We start from the raw sequence: 13,087 nt of genomic DNA on the forward strand, positions 1-13,087 counted from the left end.
TAGTCGACGTATCGAAAAAAATGAATGTCTGGTGGATAAACTGCTCTACATGGCATCATGATCACATATTTTATTTGGGGATTTTCAATAAAATGTGTCATTAATTTGATTATATCACTGTCTTTTTTAACTTTATATTATTTTTAAGTATCTATACCTTCAAAACCAATGCGAAATTCTGTTTTCGAATCGGTTTTTAATTTCATTTCGCAATATATATACTATGTAAAATATTAATGGAACTACCGGTACATGTCATAACATTAAATATTTTTACTGACTTGTTCCACAACATTTCTTAGAGAAAAAAATCCTAAATATTGCAATTACCCGCGCGACATATTCGGATCTCATACCTTCTCTGATTGGTCAGCTATGACGTGCGCACGTCATAGCTATCGCGTGCGCACGTCATAGCTATGAGACGTCATAGAGACCGTTAAATAAAATTTGTCCTATGCCCCTTTTATGCCACCGTAAGGATATTGAGGCATGTTTTTTCGAAGTCATTTCTTTCTTTTTTTATTCCGTAGTGCGTTTTACGATATCGGATTTTTGGCGGGAATAAAACTCGGGTACAGTCGAAAATGGCCGGGTACTTGTTGGTATATTTTCCGTACCCGGAGAACATTAAAGTATACTTAAACGTAGTACCCGGGCCGACAATGACCAATCGAGCGTCAATTACCCCTTGTGATCCTGAAAACTTCCTCTATCGATGGTTGATGTAACACGTCTTTCAATTGGCCATGGAAAGAGAAGCAGCGAATTGAAGCAACTGACACATGAGGTTGAAAAACAAATAATGTTGGGAGAAATTAGAGAGGTGATATTGATAATTGTCATTTGTTAACGGGTAAGTTTCTTTGTATTAGTCCGAGGCCCATACCTTCGCACAAAATCAATGGACTGAAACGAAACCAATACTTCATCTGTAAGTAATTTAGGTAGACTCACACACCATATATCAGGTCAAAATCTTAGACGGACAGACGGACTGACATTCCAACTGCTATATGTCACACTACCGCGGGCATCACAAACAGCTCAATATGTGAAAGAGATGCGTAAAAACCTCTGGAAAACGTTTATTGTAGAGAAAATTATAAAGTCTAAGGCCCATAACTTCGCCAAAAATCAAATGCACCGGAACGCATTTCACTTTTCGTCTGAAGGTCATTTAGGTAGACTCACATACCAAAAATAAGCTCAATATCCGAAAGTATTGCGTAAAAAACTCCGGAAAACGGCTATTATATAGAAAAAAATAATTTAAATGTAATATAGGAGTTGTGGACGATTGTGATGGTCTATGTGTGTTGATGATGGTGAAAGTAAAAATGCGATGTAGATAATAAACATGTTATAATAAATTTACTTTAAACTTGAGAGGAGGTTTGAATTCAAAGAGAAAATACTAATATGGTTATATGACAGTCATACTACCCGGTATATGATACATTTCTTAATATTTTTTTATTTTCGAAGTGTGATTTCCTTATTCACCATACATCATACAGTTCTGAAATCTACAGCTTTAAACATTGATGTTAATTTCAGCTTTAGACTTCAGAATGTGTTGATTTAGTTGTTATATTCCGTAAATTTATATCACAAACAAGGTGTTTAAGCATTAAAATTCACATTGAAACGTGCGCCCCAACCCAGTCAAAAATTCCTGCAATTAACTATCCACTACACACAGTGATACTATTTTGCACTTTTACCCAAGTCTAAAATCACTAGATTCATGTTAAGTATGCAATGCCATGCAATTTTAAATTAAAAGCGGCAAATACTTGAATTGAAATCGGCGTACAGCGAACCGTTAACAGTGACATGTAACCTTAATTACGTTTTATTCGGTGTAGTATTTTTATCTGTCAAAATGGATGCCTCCAATTGCGACGTCACTTTGTTATGAAGAGTAACCGTATATATGTGGGTTTATTAAATATAATTTTAATTTAATTATATTGTTTTTAAAATAATTCAGTTATGGCAACTTCTGAGAGTTCAGGCAATGTTGTTGACACGTCACCTAAACCCCAGTCTTCCGAGAGATCTGTTACTGTTTTGGAAAAACAGACCCAGAGGCGGATATTTAAAATCATTGTGATTGGCGATTCCAATGTGGGAAAAACCTGCTTGACATACCGTTTTTGCTGTGGAAAATTTCCAGATAAAACTGAAGCAACTATTGGTGTTGACTTTAGAGAGAGAATAGTTGATGTTGACGGAGAGCAGTTAAAGGTACTTTTAATTGTGACGCCTGTGCTTTTGGAATGCTGTTGAATATTGCACACTTCTTAATGTTTTGGCCAAAAAATCTTTAAGAAAAACAATATGCATAATATATTCCAGAGCTCCAGATAACATGCGTAAAGGTGTACAAACAAATTGAATTTCTAAAATAACGATTTAGATTTAAAGTCTTTGCGTTAAGTTACACATTGATAAAATTAGCTAAAGAAACTTCAGCGTACAGTTTATATAGTATTGACATACCTGTACGCTGAAGCCGACACCGTATCGAAAGTCAACCAGAGTCGTAACATATTTATGTCATGCTATAAATCAAAGAAAGCTCATTTTCTTGAATACATTTCTCCGTATATTGGTGAATGAATATAAATTACTGCATCGGGGAATATTTTATGGTTCAAATGTTTCAAATGAATCTTACAATAGATGAAAATAACTCCCATCAGTCTGAAATTCACAATTTTGACGCCATTGTCGCTTTGTCACGTGACGAGTTTTCATTTGGATACTTTCGGATCGACCTTGACATTTTTTGCTGAAATTGTAAACATTACTTTCGTTTTATGAAATCTATTATTTGTGATTAACAACTTACGTCTGGTGGATTATAAGACTGATTTCAGTGTGAATCAGGTAGTTTTAAATAATATTTACCTTGAGTTTGTATTTACACTACAATTTGTTTACAAAACACGCCAGAATAATCTGAAATGCCGGGAAATGTCATTCTGAATTTGAAAACACTAGAGCACATGGTATGTTACTAAAAATAGAAATAACGTCATATGACCATGAAATCTCGGGAGATTTGCATTTCAAGAAAGTATGTCACATCGCTGTTTTTCTCGATATGTAAGAGCAGAATAGATAAATTTTAAATGTTTAAGATAGTATTTTGTGAAAGAATATATCAGTTAAATGTGAAAAATGTCAATCTTTCCGATCAAGTGGTTTATTTGGGCCAATAACTGCATTTAAATGCTGTTTTGGACCGGTCTTTGTAAACTGTCAACTTTTTGGGAATTTCTGGTTGACTTTCCTAATGGGGTTGGTCCATAACTATAAAGTCGTGCCTGTCAAAAATCATAAAAAGCGACATTTAAAGTTATGGTAGCCAGAACTATGATAAAATAAAACATGAATTCATAATTTTTGAACATGCATAAAACTTCCAGTAGCAAATTATATAGGCTAAACATTTCATTCTGGTTCTGACTCGTCTCTGCTCTAAAAAAACCCTACACTTTAAGTCAACTTAATTCTAGTGTTTGCTGTGAGGAAAAAATCCATGCTGCATGCATATTTTCTATAAGATTTTCAAGAACCCAATAACCAAAACATGGTTTCGTCAATAATTGATGAACTTATAAGCTCATGCGTAAAGGACTGTGAATCTAAAGCGGTTAAAAAACATTTAGGTTCAGTGTCCAGGAAAACAGCTGAGACATGAAAACAGCAATACCCCTCGCTTGAAATAATTAATTTAACAAATAAGGAGTATAAGAATTAATTTTATAAATTGGGGGTGAAATAAGAATTAATTTTTAAAATAGGGAGTAAAATAAGAATTTAACAAAATTTTATCTGGAGCTCTGTAATTAATTGTTTAAATATTGAAATCCTTTATTACACTATTCTTTATTTGGACATCCAGTTTAACCCTTTCAGCGCTGGAACCGAATTTTAAAGGCCTTTGCAAACAGTTTGGATCCAGATGAGACGCCACAGAAAGTGGTGTCGCATCAGGATCCAAACTGTTTGCTATTCTTTGAAGAAAAAAAAGCTAATTTTAGAAATTCAGCAGACGACATTTTAGCAGACGACAAATTTCCCAGCATGCAAAGGGTTAAAGCTGTGGTTATGCCACATACCAAATTTTCAATATTATGCCATCAATCCCAACAAACATACAATTTTATACATAAAAAACATAACTGCAAAACTGGGCATATAAATATTAGACACTTTATAAAGTTACAATAAGAATATATTTAATAATGATTTCCTTGTTATGTCACTCAACCAATAGAAATGACATAGGCTTCCCATTAATCCCGAAGAGGAATTAACATGTTGCTATTGGCCCTCTGTCACATTTAAATTCAATGCATAGATGATGATAGATCCATTTTCAGTTTGGATCTTTCCGTTGGTGTGACATTTTATGAATAAACTTTAAATGACCCTAAAAAAATGCTACACAGTTGGTGTTTTCCTATATGTAGGAGTTTTAATTAATTTATTGTGTATAAATGATTATTCCCCATATTCACCTTTTCCAGTGGAAAGTAGGTCATGTTTACTCTAGTCTGGTGTGATGATAAATTTAATCACACAACAAATAAATGTTACTTACTTAAATTTTTAAGCTTGATGACAATGGATTTGATCAGAACAGACCGAAATGTCTTCATTCACTTAATTACCCGGTACCTGAAATTGATATGTACAGAGTTAAAAATGTTACCTTCATAATCTTAAAAATTTATTAATGAAAATAATATTCAAATCTAATGGTACTTAGTGTGGCATACATAAAATAATCTTTGGTCCTATTTATAAGCAATTGTTGCATGTTTAATAATTTCAGCTTCAGCTATGGGACACAGCTGGTCAAGAACGTTTCAGAAAATCAATGGTACAGCATTACTACAGAAATGTCCATGCTGTGGTGTTCGTTTATGATGTCACCAAAATGTCATCATTTGAGAGCATGCCAGGTTGGATTGAGGAATGCGACAGACACAATCTGAATAAAGAAATACCGCGCATATTTGTTGGAAACAAATGTGATGTGACAGATAAAATTGCCATTAATACAAATTTGGCGCAAAAGTTTGCAGATTCTCATAACATGCCATTGTTCGAAACATCAGCAAAAGATGAAAGCAAGGCTAATCATGTTGAAGCAATATTCATGACACTTGCACATAAACTGAAAAATGCAAAGCCGATGATGCCAGTTCACATGTATGGCACAGGCTACTCTAGGAGCAATGATGTTGTGAATATACATGATTCACCGGAGAAACGTGGGCTTCAGAGGGCCGAGTCTGGGGATGGGACCAGGGAAGGGTGCTCTTGTTAAAACTGTAAAACTGTTAGTGTTTTTGTTAGAAGACATAGGTAAAAATTAAATTAATTCTGTGTTTTTGGCAAGCTGAACATAGCTAAACCCCATTGACCTGATTTGAAAACAAACCATTTTTGTTATATCTTAATTCCACATATTTTGTTTTTAAACAGAGTTAATCATGATAATAATGTTTAACAGTTGTTTTAAAAGTAACCTTAATCTTTTCATGAATGAATACTGTTTCCTGCTATAGGTTTGCAATTTGTTTTGTTCTTATTGCAATACTTTAAAGTAAAGTAAAAACTTATTTCTTAGGTAACCTTAACAATTTTTAATTAATGCATGAGACACACATGTTATGCATATATATAATGTCCAAACTTCAAACTTTTTATAATTTGTGCTTCAGGAACATTTTCATTGTTTTTTGTGACAGCAGAAAACTAAATGCATTGAAATATTAAATGAAAGTGAGGATTTGCTTGCATTTAAAACAGAGCATGTGTATTTGAGTTGTTTTCTGGTGTTGTCTGTTCTGTTAGTTGTATCTCTTATGATTCTTGATAAGGATTGAGTTCATAATTAACTGTACTCTTCAAACCTCATCAAAAATAAGCAACAAAAAAAGGAACAAAAAAAATCTCGGTTAAAGTATAAATAATCAATTAAAACTAAGTTAAAACCAATTAAATAATTTTGAAAAAAAAAAATTATGTATATAATAATATGTATTTTATTGTTACTAAAAGTATATCAGTATACTTTTAAATCGGTCAGTAGCTAATTAGAGCTGATGTGAGCTAATGCTTCTTGTTATTATATATCAAAGACTGAAAATAAATATTTCTTAATTGTTTAAAAAATGCAATTATATTATGTGTATAATGTTCAGTATACTGCCCTTAAAAATTCATAGTACTGTTAAATGTTTTTGTTGTTTAGTGGTGACATTTCTCTACCCTTTACCTGAAAAGGAGGATGTCATTTCCATTTAAAGAGTATATTGAAAGACTGCGTTGATAACAAATGTACTTAATCAGAACCTTACATCTTGAGCCAGACTGAAAAGAGCGTAACTGTTGCCCCCGCTGTTGATTGGTGGGTTAAGTCACTTTAACTTATTGGAAAATGCCATATGTTAACGGAAATAATAATTGCTATGATTTTGAAAATGATACAGAAGCATAGAATCAGATTGTAATTTACCAGTAAAATCTGAAAAAAAGACAGTTATTGACCTTACTGGTGAAACCGGAGGGGACTTATGGTTTGGGCTCTGTGCGTCAGTCTGTCTATCAGTCCGTCACACTTTTCTGGATGCTGCGATAACTTAAAAAGTTCTTCATATTTTTTCATGAAACTTGAAACATGGACAGATGGCAATATGGAGATTTCGCATGTCAATTCATTTTGTTCCTATGTCAAAAATTCTGGTTGCTATGGCAACAAATGTAAAAAAATAAATAAAAAATGACTGACAATTGTGGAGTTTCACCGGTAGGGGACCATATTGCTTGGCAATTGCTTGTTTACTCATAAGTAATTAAATCATTTAACCCTTTACCACTTGGATACATATTTTTACGCATTTGTAGTCTCATAGAAAGTTCAATTAATGAAAGATCTTTAAAGATTTTTAGATTTAAGTTAAAGGTTTCTTTTCCAACCCCTAGATACTGGTAAGCAGGAAACAGTTTAAAACCTGAACAGCATGCAAGTTACTCGCAGGCCGTTCTGGTTTTAAGCTGTTTGCACATAGCCATTTTCACTTTGCTTCTGAGTGGAAAAGGGTTAATATATGACCTGCATCACGCAAAATGGTGTAATGCCAATAGCGTGCAGCATAGCTCGAGCCTAGCATACACACTTGAACAGTCTAGTCACGGAGCTGTAAAGTCACACAAGGTTTTCTGGTTTTTAGGCAGCCTATGGCATAAGGCAAATTGTCACATGATGCAGGTCATATATATTTAATGGTCTTGCTTCCAGTATTTGATTTTAAAGAGGTATTACTTTTTGCTCATAGTTTTAAATCATTGATTTAAAATCCAATCTTACTGAAGAATCATGATTTAATTAACAGCTTGTGACATGTTTTTTTATTCTTTTTATTCATGAAACTTGTTCCTCATGACATAAAACATTTGGATGACACGTGAGTTAAAATGCACAGACAGATGTTGACATGTTAAGGTGCACAGGTTTAAAAATTAGCAACCCCAAGGCATACTTAGTTTCATACTGCAAGATGATAAGGAAGTGTGTATTGTTTGGTTAATTGACAGAAAATGATAATTTCCCAGTTATACAGATAGTTATTAAAATCTTTAAATATATTTAATAGCATTTGTTCCATGATTATGTTTAATTTCTCTTCTGCATTAATGCTTAAACAACTACGGTATATTTTATTCTTTTAAAATTGAACAATTTGCTTGTATTAACCAAGCTGCAAGTCTTAATTTTTTAGCTCACATGGGCACAATGTGCTAATTATGAGCTTTTGTTATCATCTTTTGTCCATTGTGCTTTTTCTATCTTAAATTGTTAATATTTATTATGTGAACAATGTTGTGGTCACATTTATTTCCCAATTTAAATGAAACTTGGTGAGAGCTTTTGTATCTGATTGATGGATCGTAGTAAATGTAAGCTACTGACAAAGTTGTTAGTTTAATAATTAAACTGGTGTTCATAAGCAAGCAACTTGAAATTGTTCAAGTCCATTTAAAACATCACTGGCTGAGGGTGGGGCAGTTTCTGATGTATGACTTTATTATAACATGTGTTAACAAGCAAGAAATCATGTTTTTATCCAATCATTTTCAAACTAGCTCAGAATATTAAATTTTGTACTCATAAAAATTAATTCCTTGTGAGATTTTGAAAGTGGTCTGCTGGAATATAAGACTGCATTTTTCCTGGTATGATATAATGAAAAATAATATGTACCAGCATTTTGGTGGACGATTTCATAAAGATCAACCAACCAGAAGCCTTCTTTGCCTAATGTTCAAACTTGGTCAGAACACTTGTTCTATTAATTGCAACTCCCACATAAAATCTGTGTTATAAGGTGTAGAATAGCTTGGTGCGATTTTTTTTTACACAAGCATCATAAAAGCAGATCTGATAATATCAATTAAATTTCTCAGGGTCTCAGGTGAGTGCAAAAAGACCTTTTGCCTTTTGTTTTCCCAGATAGTTTGCATTTGTATTACGCAGGTATATCGTCTCTTCTATTAGTTTGCCAGACAATCACTTAGTTTGTATGCTTCAAGTGTTCCATGAATCTTTTGTTGTAATTAGATATTTAAACCTGATGTGTGTGTGTTGGTGGATGACTACGCCTTGTTCAACTGTGATCATGAACATTGTACAGAACATTGGCTGATGTTAAATCTTATTTATTTGTTAATTGTATCAAAGAATTATTATTGTACAACTATTCTATATGTAGATAAATAGCACCTTAATAAAAATTGTGTCACTGAAAGGGTTAAATAGTTTAGCCGTGGGTTACACAAGTTGAAGAGGGAATGTGCAATGTACACAGGTTACATCTTGCCAACATTAACCTGACACAAGCCTTTTATGGCTGTAGTTAAATATTGTTCAACCCTTTACCACTTAGATATATATTTTGACGCCTATGAAGTCCTTTAGAAAGTTAAATGAAATAAGATACCTTTATTACTAAATTAAAGTTGTAATGGCTTCATCTCCAAACCTTAGATACTGATGAGCAGCAAACAGCATAAAACCTGAACAGACTGCAAATTACTCGTAGGCTGTTCTGGTTTTATGCTGTTTGCACATAGCCATTGTAACTTTGCTTGTAAGTGGGGAAGGATTAATACTGCATAGTGATAAATATATTTGGTTTTGTAGTAGAATAAGTTACTACAATTTGTAGTAAAAAAAAAACACACACACACCTAAAATACTGTTAGACAGTTTCGCAGGGATATGTTATCAGGAATCCATGAGTCATTGGCACCTAAAATTAATGCTGAGATCTTTTCATCAAAACTTTTATATCCTGGGTTACTGAACAACAAAGAAATGATGAAAAATTGGCTTTTCAAAATGTTCATTATATCCCTGTAATGATATTCAAAGTGCAGAAACTTTTAATAAGACACAGTTTGATTACCGTATGTAGTATGGAAAAAGGGGCTTGATGTATGTGCAGAAAATGTCATCCAAGATAAGCCTGTGCAGTCTGCACAAGCTTATCAAGGACAACACTCTGCTCCTATGGAATTTTTCACTTTAAAAGGAATTTTCTTTTAAGTGAAAATCCAGTTTAGACGGAAAGTGCCATGCCTAATTAGCCTGTGTGGACTGCAATGTGTGGACTGCACAGGTAAATCTATTTTGCCCCTTTATTGACTTTTATTTTATGCTTTCCTTTGGTTTATAGAGAAATATCAGTAAATTAATACTGATAATTTCACTGTTTCAAACAGTGAAAATAAACAGTGAAAATTATCGATAAAAGGACGACATTTTTTTGAAGAAATGACGTTATTATCCCAGCGAGAATCTTTAAATAAACTCTTTAACAATGTATATAAACTGTGAATAAAAGCATAAAAAAACAAACATTGTTGCATTCGGTGGAATAACGATTTTAATTCACTTGTGATCATAGAAATATATATTTTCACTAGTGGCTGCGCAGAATTAAAATTGATAATCCACCGAATCCAACAAATATCCTCTATGTATTAAGCCCCTTTTTCCAAAGAGCGAGGCTCATCTAGAAAACTAATCCAGTGTGCAATTAATGCAGATAGAAGTCACAAGTTTCAGGTCAATCTTGGCAAGCTTTTTTGGTTATATTTCATGCTGTTTATTTAAATGTTTGGGGTCAAGATGTTATATTTTTTATATTAGGCTTTGTTGAACAATATTTACCGGTAGTCTAAATGTATGTAGCATTATAAAAATAAACTTGATTCAGAATTTGTTAAGTTTATTTTACTTTGAATTTGCTTTGGTAAGAATAAACTTCACTATCTAACCAGTCTACAATACCTACATGTAATCTATGTTGCTAATGTATTTTGAACAATGTGTTGACACCATACTGTATATGTGCACAAGTTTTATTTTGCATAAAGTGCCCTGTATTCGGTTTTGAGCTCACCTAAATCAACATGCTTATGGTGAGCTTTTGTGATGGCCTTTAGTTTGTCATTTCAAGTCCATTGTCTTTCTACATTTATTGCCCAATCTTTGTTAGAAAAGTTTTCCCAATGATATCTCAGCTAAGTTTGGAATTGGGTCACTTAATTGTCGAAGACTAGGTGGTATTCAATAATAGCTTGTGAATGCTCTCCGCCAAGTAAGATATGGTTAATGTCCATTTCAAAACAGGGGTGCAATAGGCAGGACAGTTTTTCTTCAGTAGCTTAAGTCTCAGGTGAGTGCCTTTTTGGCTCTTTTGTTGATTCTATGTTGTTTGAGAGTTCAACATCTGAGATTTGAATTCATATATAAGAATCTCTGGAAGGGCATGGCATGTATAAGTTATTTTGGGAAATGTTTATGTTATGCTTAAAATCATTTTATTCAGGTGTTAAGCAAAATACACCCAATGAAACTGGACTAATACTAGATACATTTGTAAGGCATCATAATCTCGCCTTTCATTTTTAAAGAAAAAGCTATAGACTGGAATGTGCCACACAATTCTACATTGAACAATTATTTAAAGCATAATTATGTATGTCTTAATAATTGGATTATGAACGATGTGCTATCATGTTATCACTGTAATATACATTGCCTTATGCGAAAAAAAGCTTGCCTCATTTGGCTTTAGACCCATTTTCACATGACACAGCTAATATTTACCAATCCTTGATTGGCATCTATAGTTCTATCACTTTGTTTCATGTGGATTACAAGCTGATACTTTGTAAAGATAGAATATAATGCAAGGATATTGTTGAGTGGGTTTTGTGAAAAAGAAACTATATTGTAGATATACTACATAACATAGCCAACTAGACTAAATGTAAGTCCTCATACCACAATGCTAGTGTAATTGTTATATATCAATTTCTTACTCTTACTTATTGAGTATCAAAGAAAAACACGATTATTATTACAAGTCAAGTTTACAACGTTTTGGTATTGATACAAGGCAGTAATCACGGTATGAGATGGAATCAGCACCCTTGTAGGCTAGCGTATACGGTTTCTCATATCTTATTGTTGAATACAGTGGTGACAAAACAGCAATTCTGTAATAATAGAAATAATTTCAATGACTTGCATTAGAAAATTATTTCTTAAAACAAGGTTTTACATATACATGTACCAGATTATGAACATTGAATGGATTTGGAATATCTTCTTAATTTGTTGAATCTTGACTCACTGGGTGAGAATTAAAACTAATGATGTTCTCTGCACTTATGTTTTGTTAAACATTCTGAACACATTTATCAGTTTACTAGCCGGCAAGCTTGCTTAACATATTATTTAGTTGCATTTTTATTATGAACTTACCAGATAAACTGTTATTTTGCATTGTATTTGTTGTTGTTTTTGCTACACTTGGGCTCATAGTTAACACCTCTAGACAATTCTTTATGGATAGCAATTTATGATTAACACAAGCATTTAAAGCTTGTATATATTCAAAAGCTGAAAATATTTAAATTAAATGTTTTTCAATCTTGAGTACAAGACATGGTTGCTGAATACGGCCCAGGAAATGTATTAAGAAAGCTTTATATATATAAGAAAAACATGAGAACATTCCATAAAGTTATACAAATCCTCAAGCCTATTCAGATGTTTTCTTGTCTTTTCAAAAAAAATTGAACGATTCAAGGAAGTCATTTTAAGGTGAACAATTAGATGTTTTCTTGGAGGAATTCAATGTTTGTGAAACATGGTTTATTAAGCAAGTCCTTTGGAAAAAACAACTAGAGCTTTGTCACAGACGTGACATATACCCCCATGTGCCGCATTGACACAGACTATTTTGCATTCTTTCTTCACAAAACAAGACAATCTAATTTATGGCGTTTTTTAAGAATTATTATGCCATTATCATTTATGGCCATTTCGACCTTTGAACTGTTGAATTCTTTTGCATGACACGCCGTCCAATGACTGTGAACAAAATTAATGTACAGAGTCATTTTAAAATCTCACAATGAATGACATAGTTATGGCCAAGACAAGCTCATTTATGGCCATTTTTGACTTGAACTCCAAGTGTGACCTTGGAGATGTCAACGTAATTCTTTCGCATGACACATCATCCGATGATTGTGTACAAAATTAAAGTACCGAGTAATTTTAAAATCTCACAATTAATGATATAGTTATGGCCCGGACAAGATCATTAATGGCCATTATTGACCTTTGAACTCACAGTGTGACCATTGACGTTGCAGATATCGACGTAATTCTTTCACGCGACACACCGTCCAATTAAAAATCTAACAAAGAACAACATAGTAATAGCCCAGACAAGCACATTTATGGCCATTTTTTACCTTTGAACTCAAAGTGTTACCTTGGCCTTGGAGAGATCGATGTAATTCTTTCGCATGACACACCGTCGAATGATGTTGAACAAATTATTTTAAAATCTCACAATGAATGACATAGTTATGGCCCGAACAAGCTCATTTATGGCCATTTTTGACCTTTGAACTCAAATTGTGACCTTGACCTTGGGGATATCCACATAATTCTTTCGCGCAACACACCGTC

At 33.1% G+C, this 13,087-nt stretch overlaps 1 protein-coding gene across 1 annotated transcript; it reads left to right on the plus strand.

Annotated features, from left to right (window-relative positions):
• The first annotated feature begins 1,883 nt into the window (after positions 1-1,883).
• On the plus strand, positions 1,884-11,892 carry LOC127841627 (putative Ras-related protein Rab-33). Its single transcript, XM_052370603.1, has 2 exons — positions 1,884-2,253; positions 4,856-11,892. Exons 1-2 carry the CDS (start codon positions 1,999-2,001, stop codon positions 5,351-5,353), a joined length of 753 nt encoding a protein of 250 aa, XP_052226563.1. The 5' UTR covers positions 1,884-1,998; the 3' UTR covers positions 5,354-11,892.
• Positions 11,893-13,087: the final 1,195 nt, after the last annotated feature.

The sequence above is a fragment of the Dreissena polymorpha genome, chromosome 8 (genome assembly GCF_020536995.1).
Source record: "Dreissena polymorpha isolate Duluth1 chromosome 8, UMN_Dpol_1.0, whole genome shotgun sequence".
Taxonomy (NCBI): Eukaryota; Metazoa; Mollusca; class Bivalvia; order Myida; family Dreissenidae; genus Dreissena; species Dreissena polymorpha.

Coding starts and splice junctions, on each gene's coding strand:
- LOC127841627 (XM_052370603.1), top strand. CDS start 1,999: ATGGCAACTTCTGAGAGTTCAGGCAATGTTGTTGACACGTCACCTAAA. Junction 2,254..4,855: donor TTGACGGAGAGCAGTTAAAG/GTACTTTTAATT, acceptor TAATAATTTCAG/CTTCAGCTATGGGACACAGC.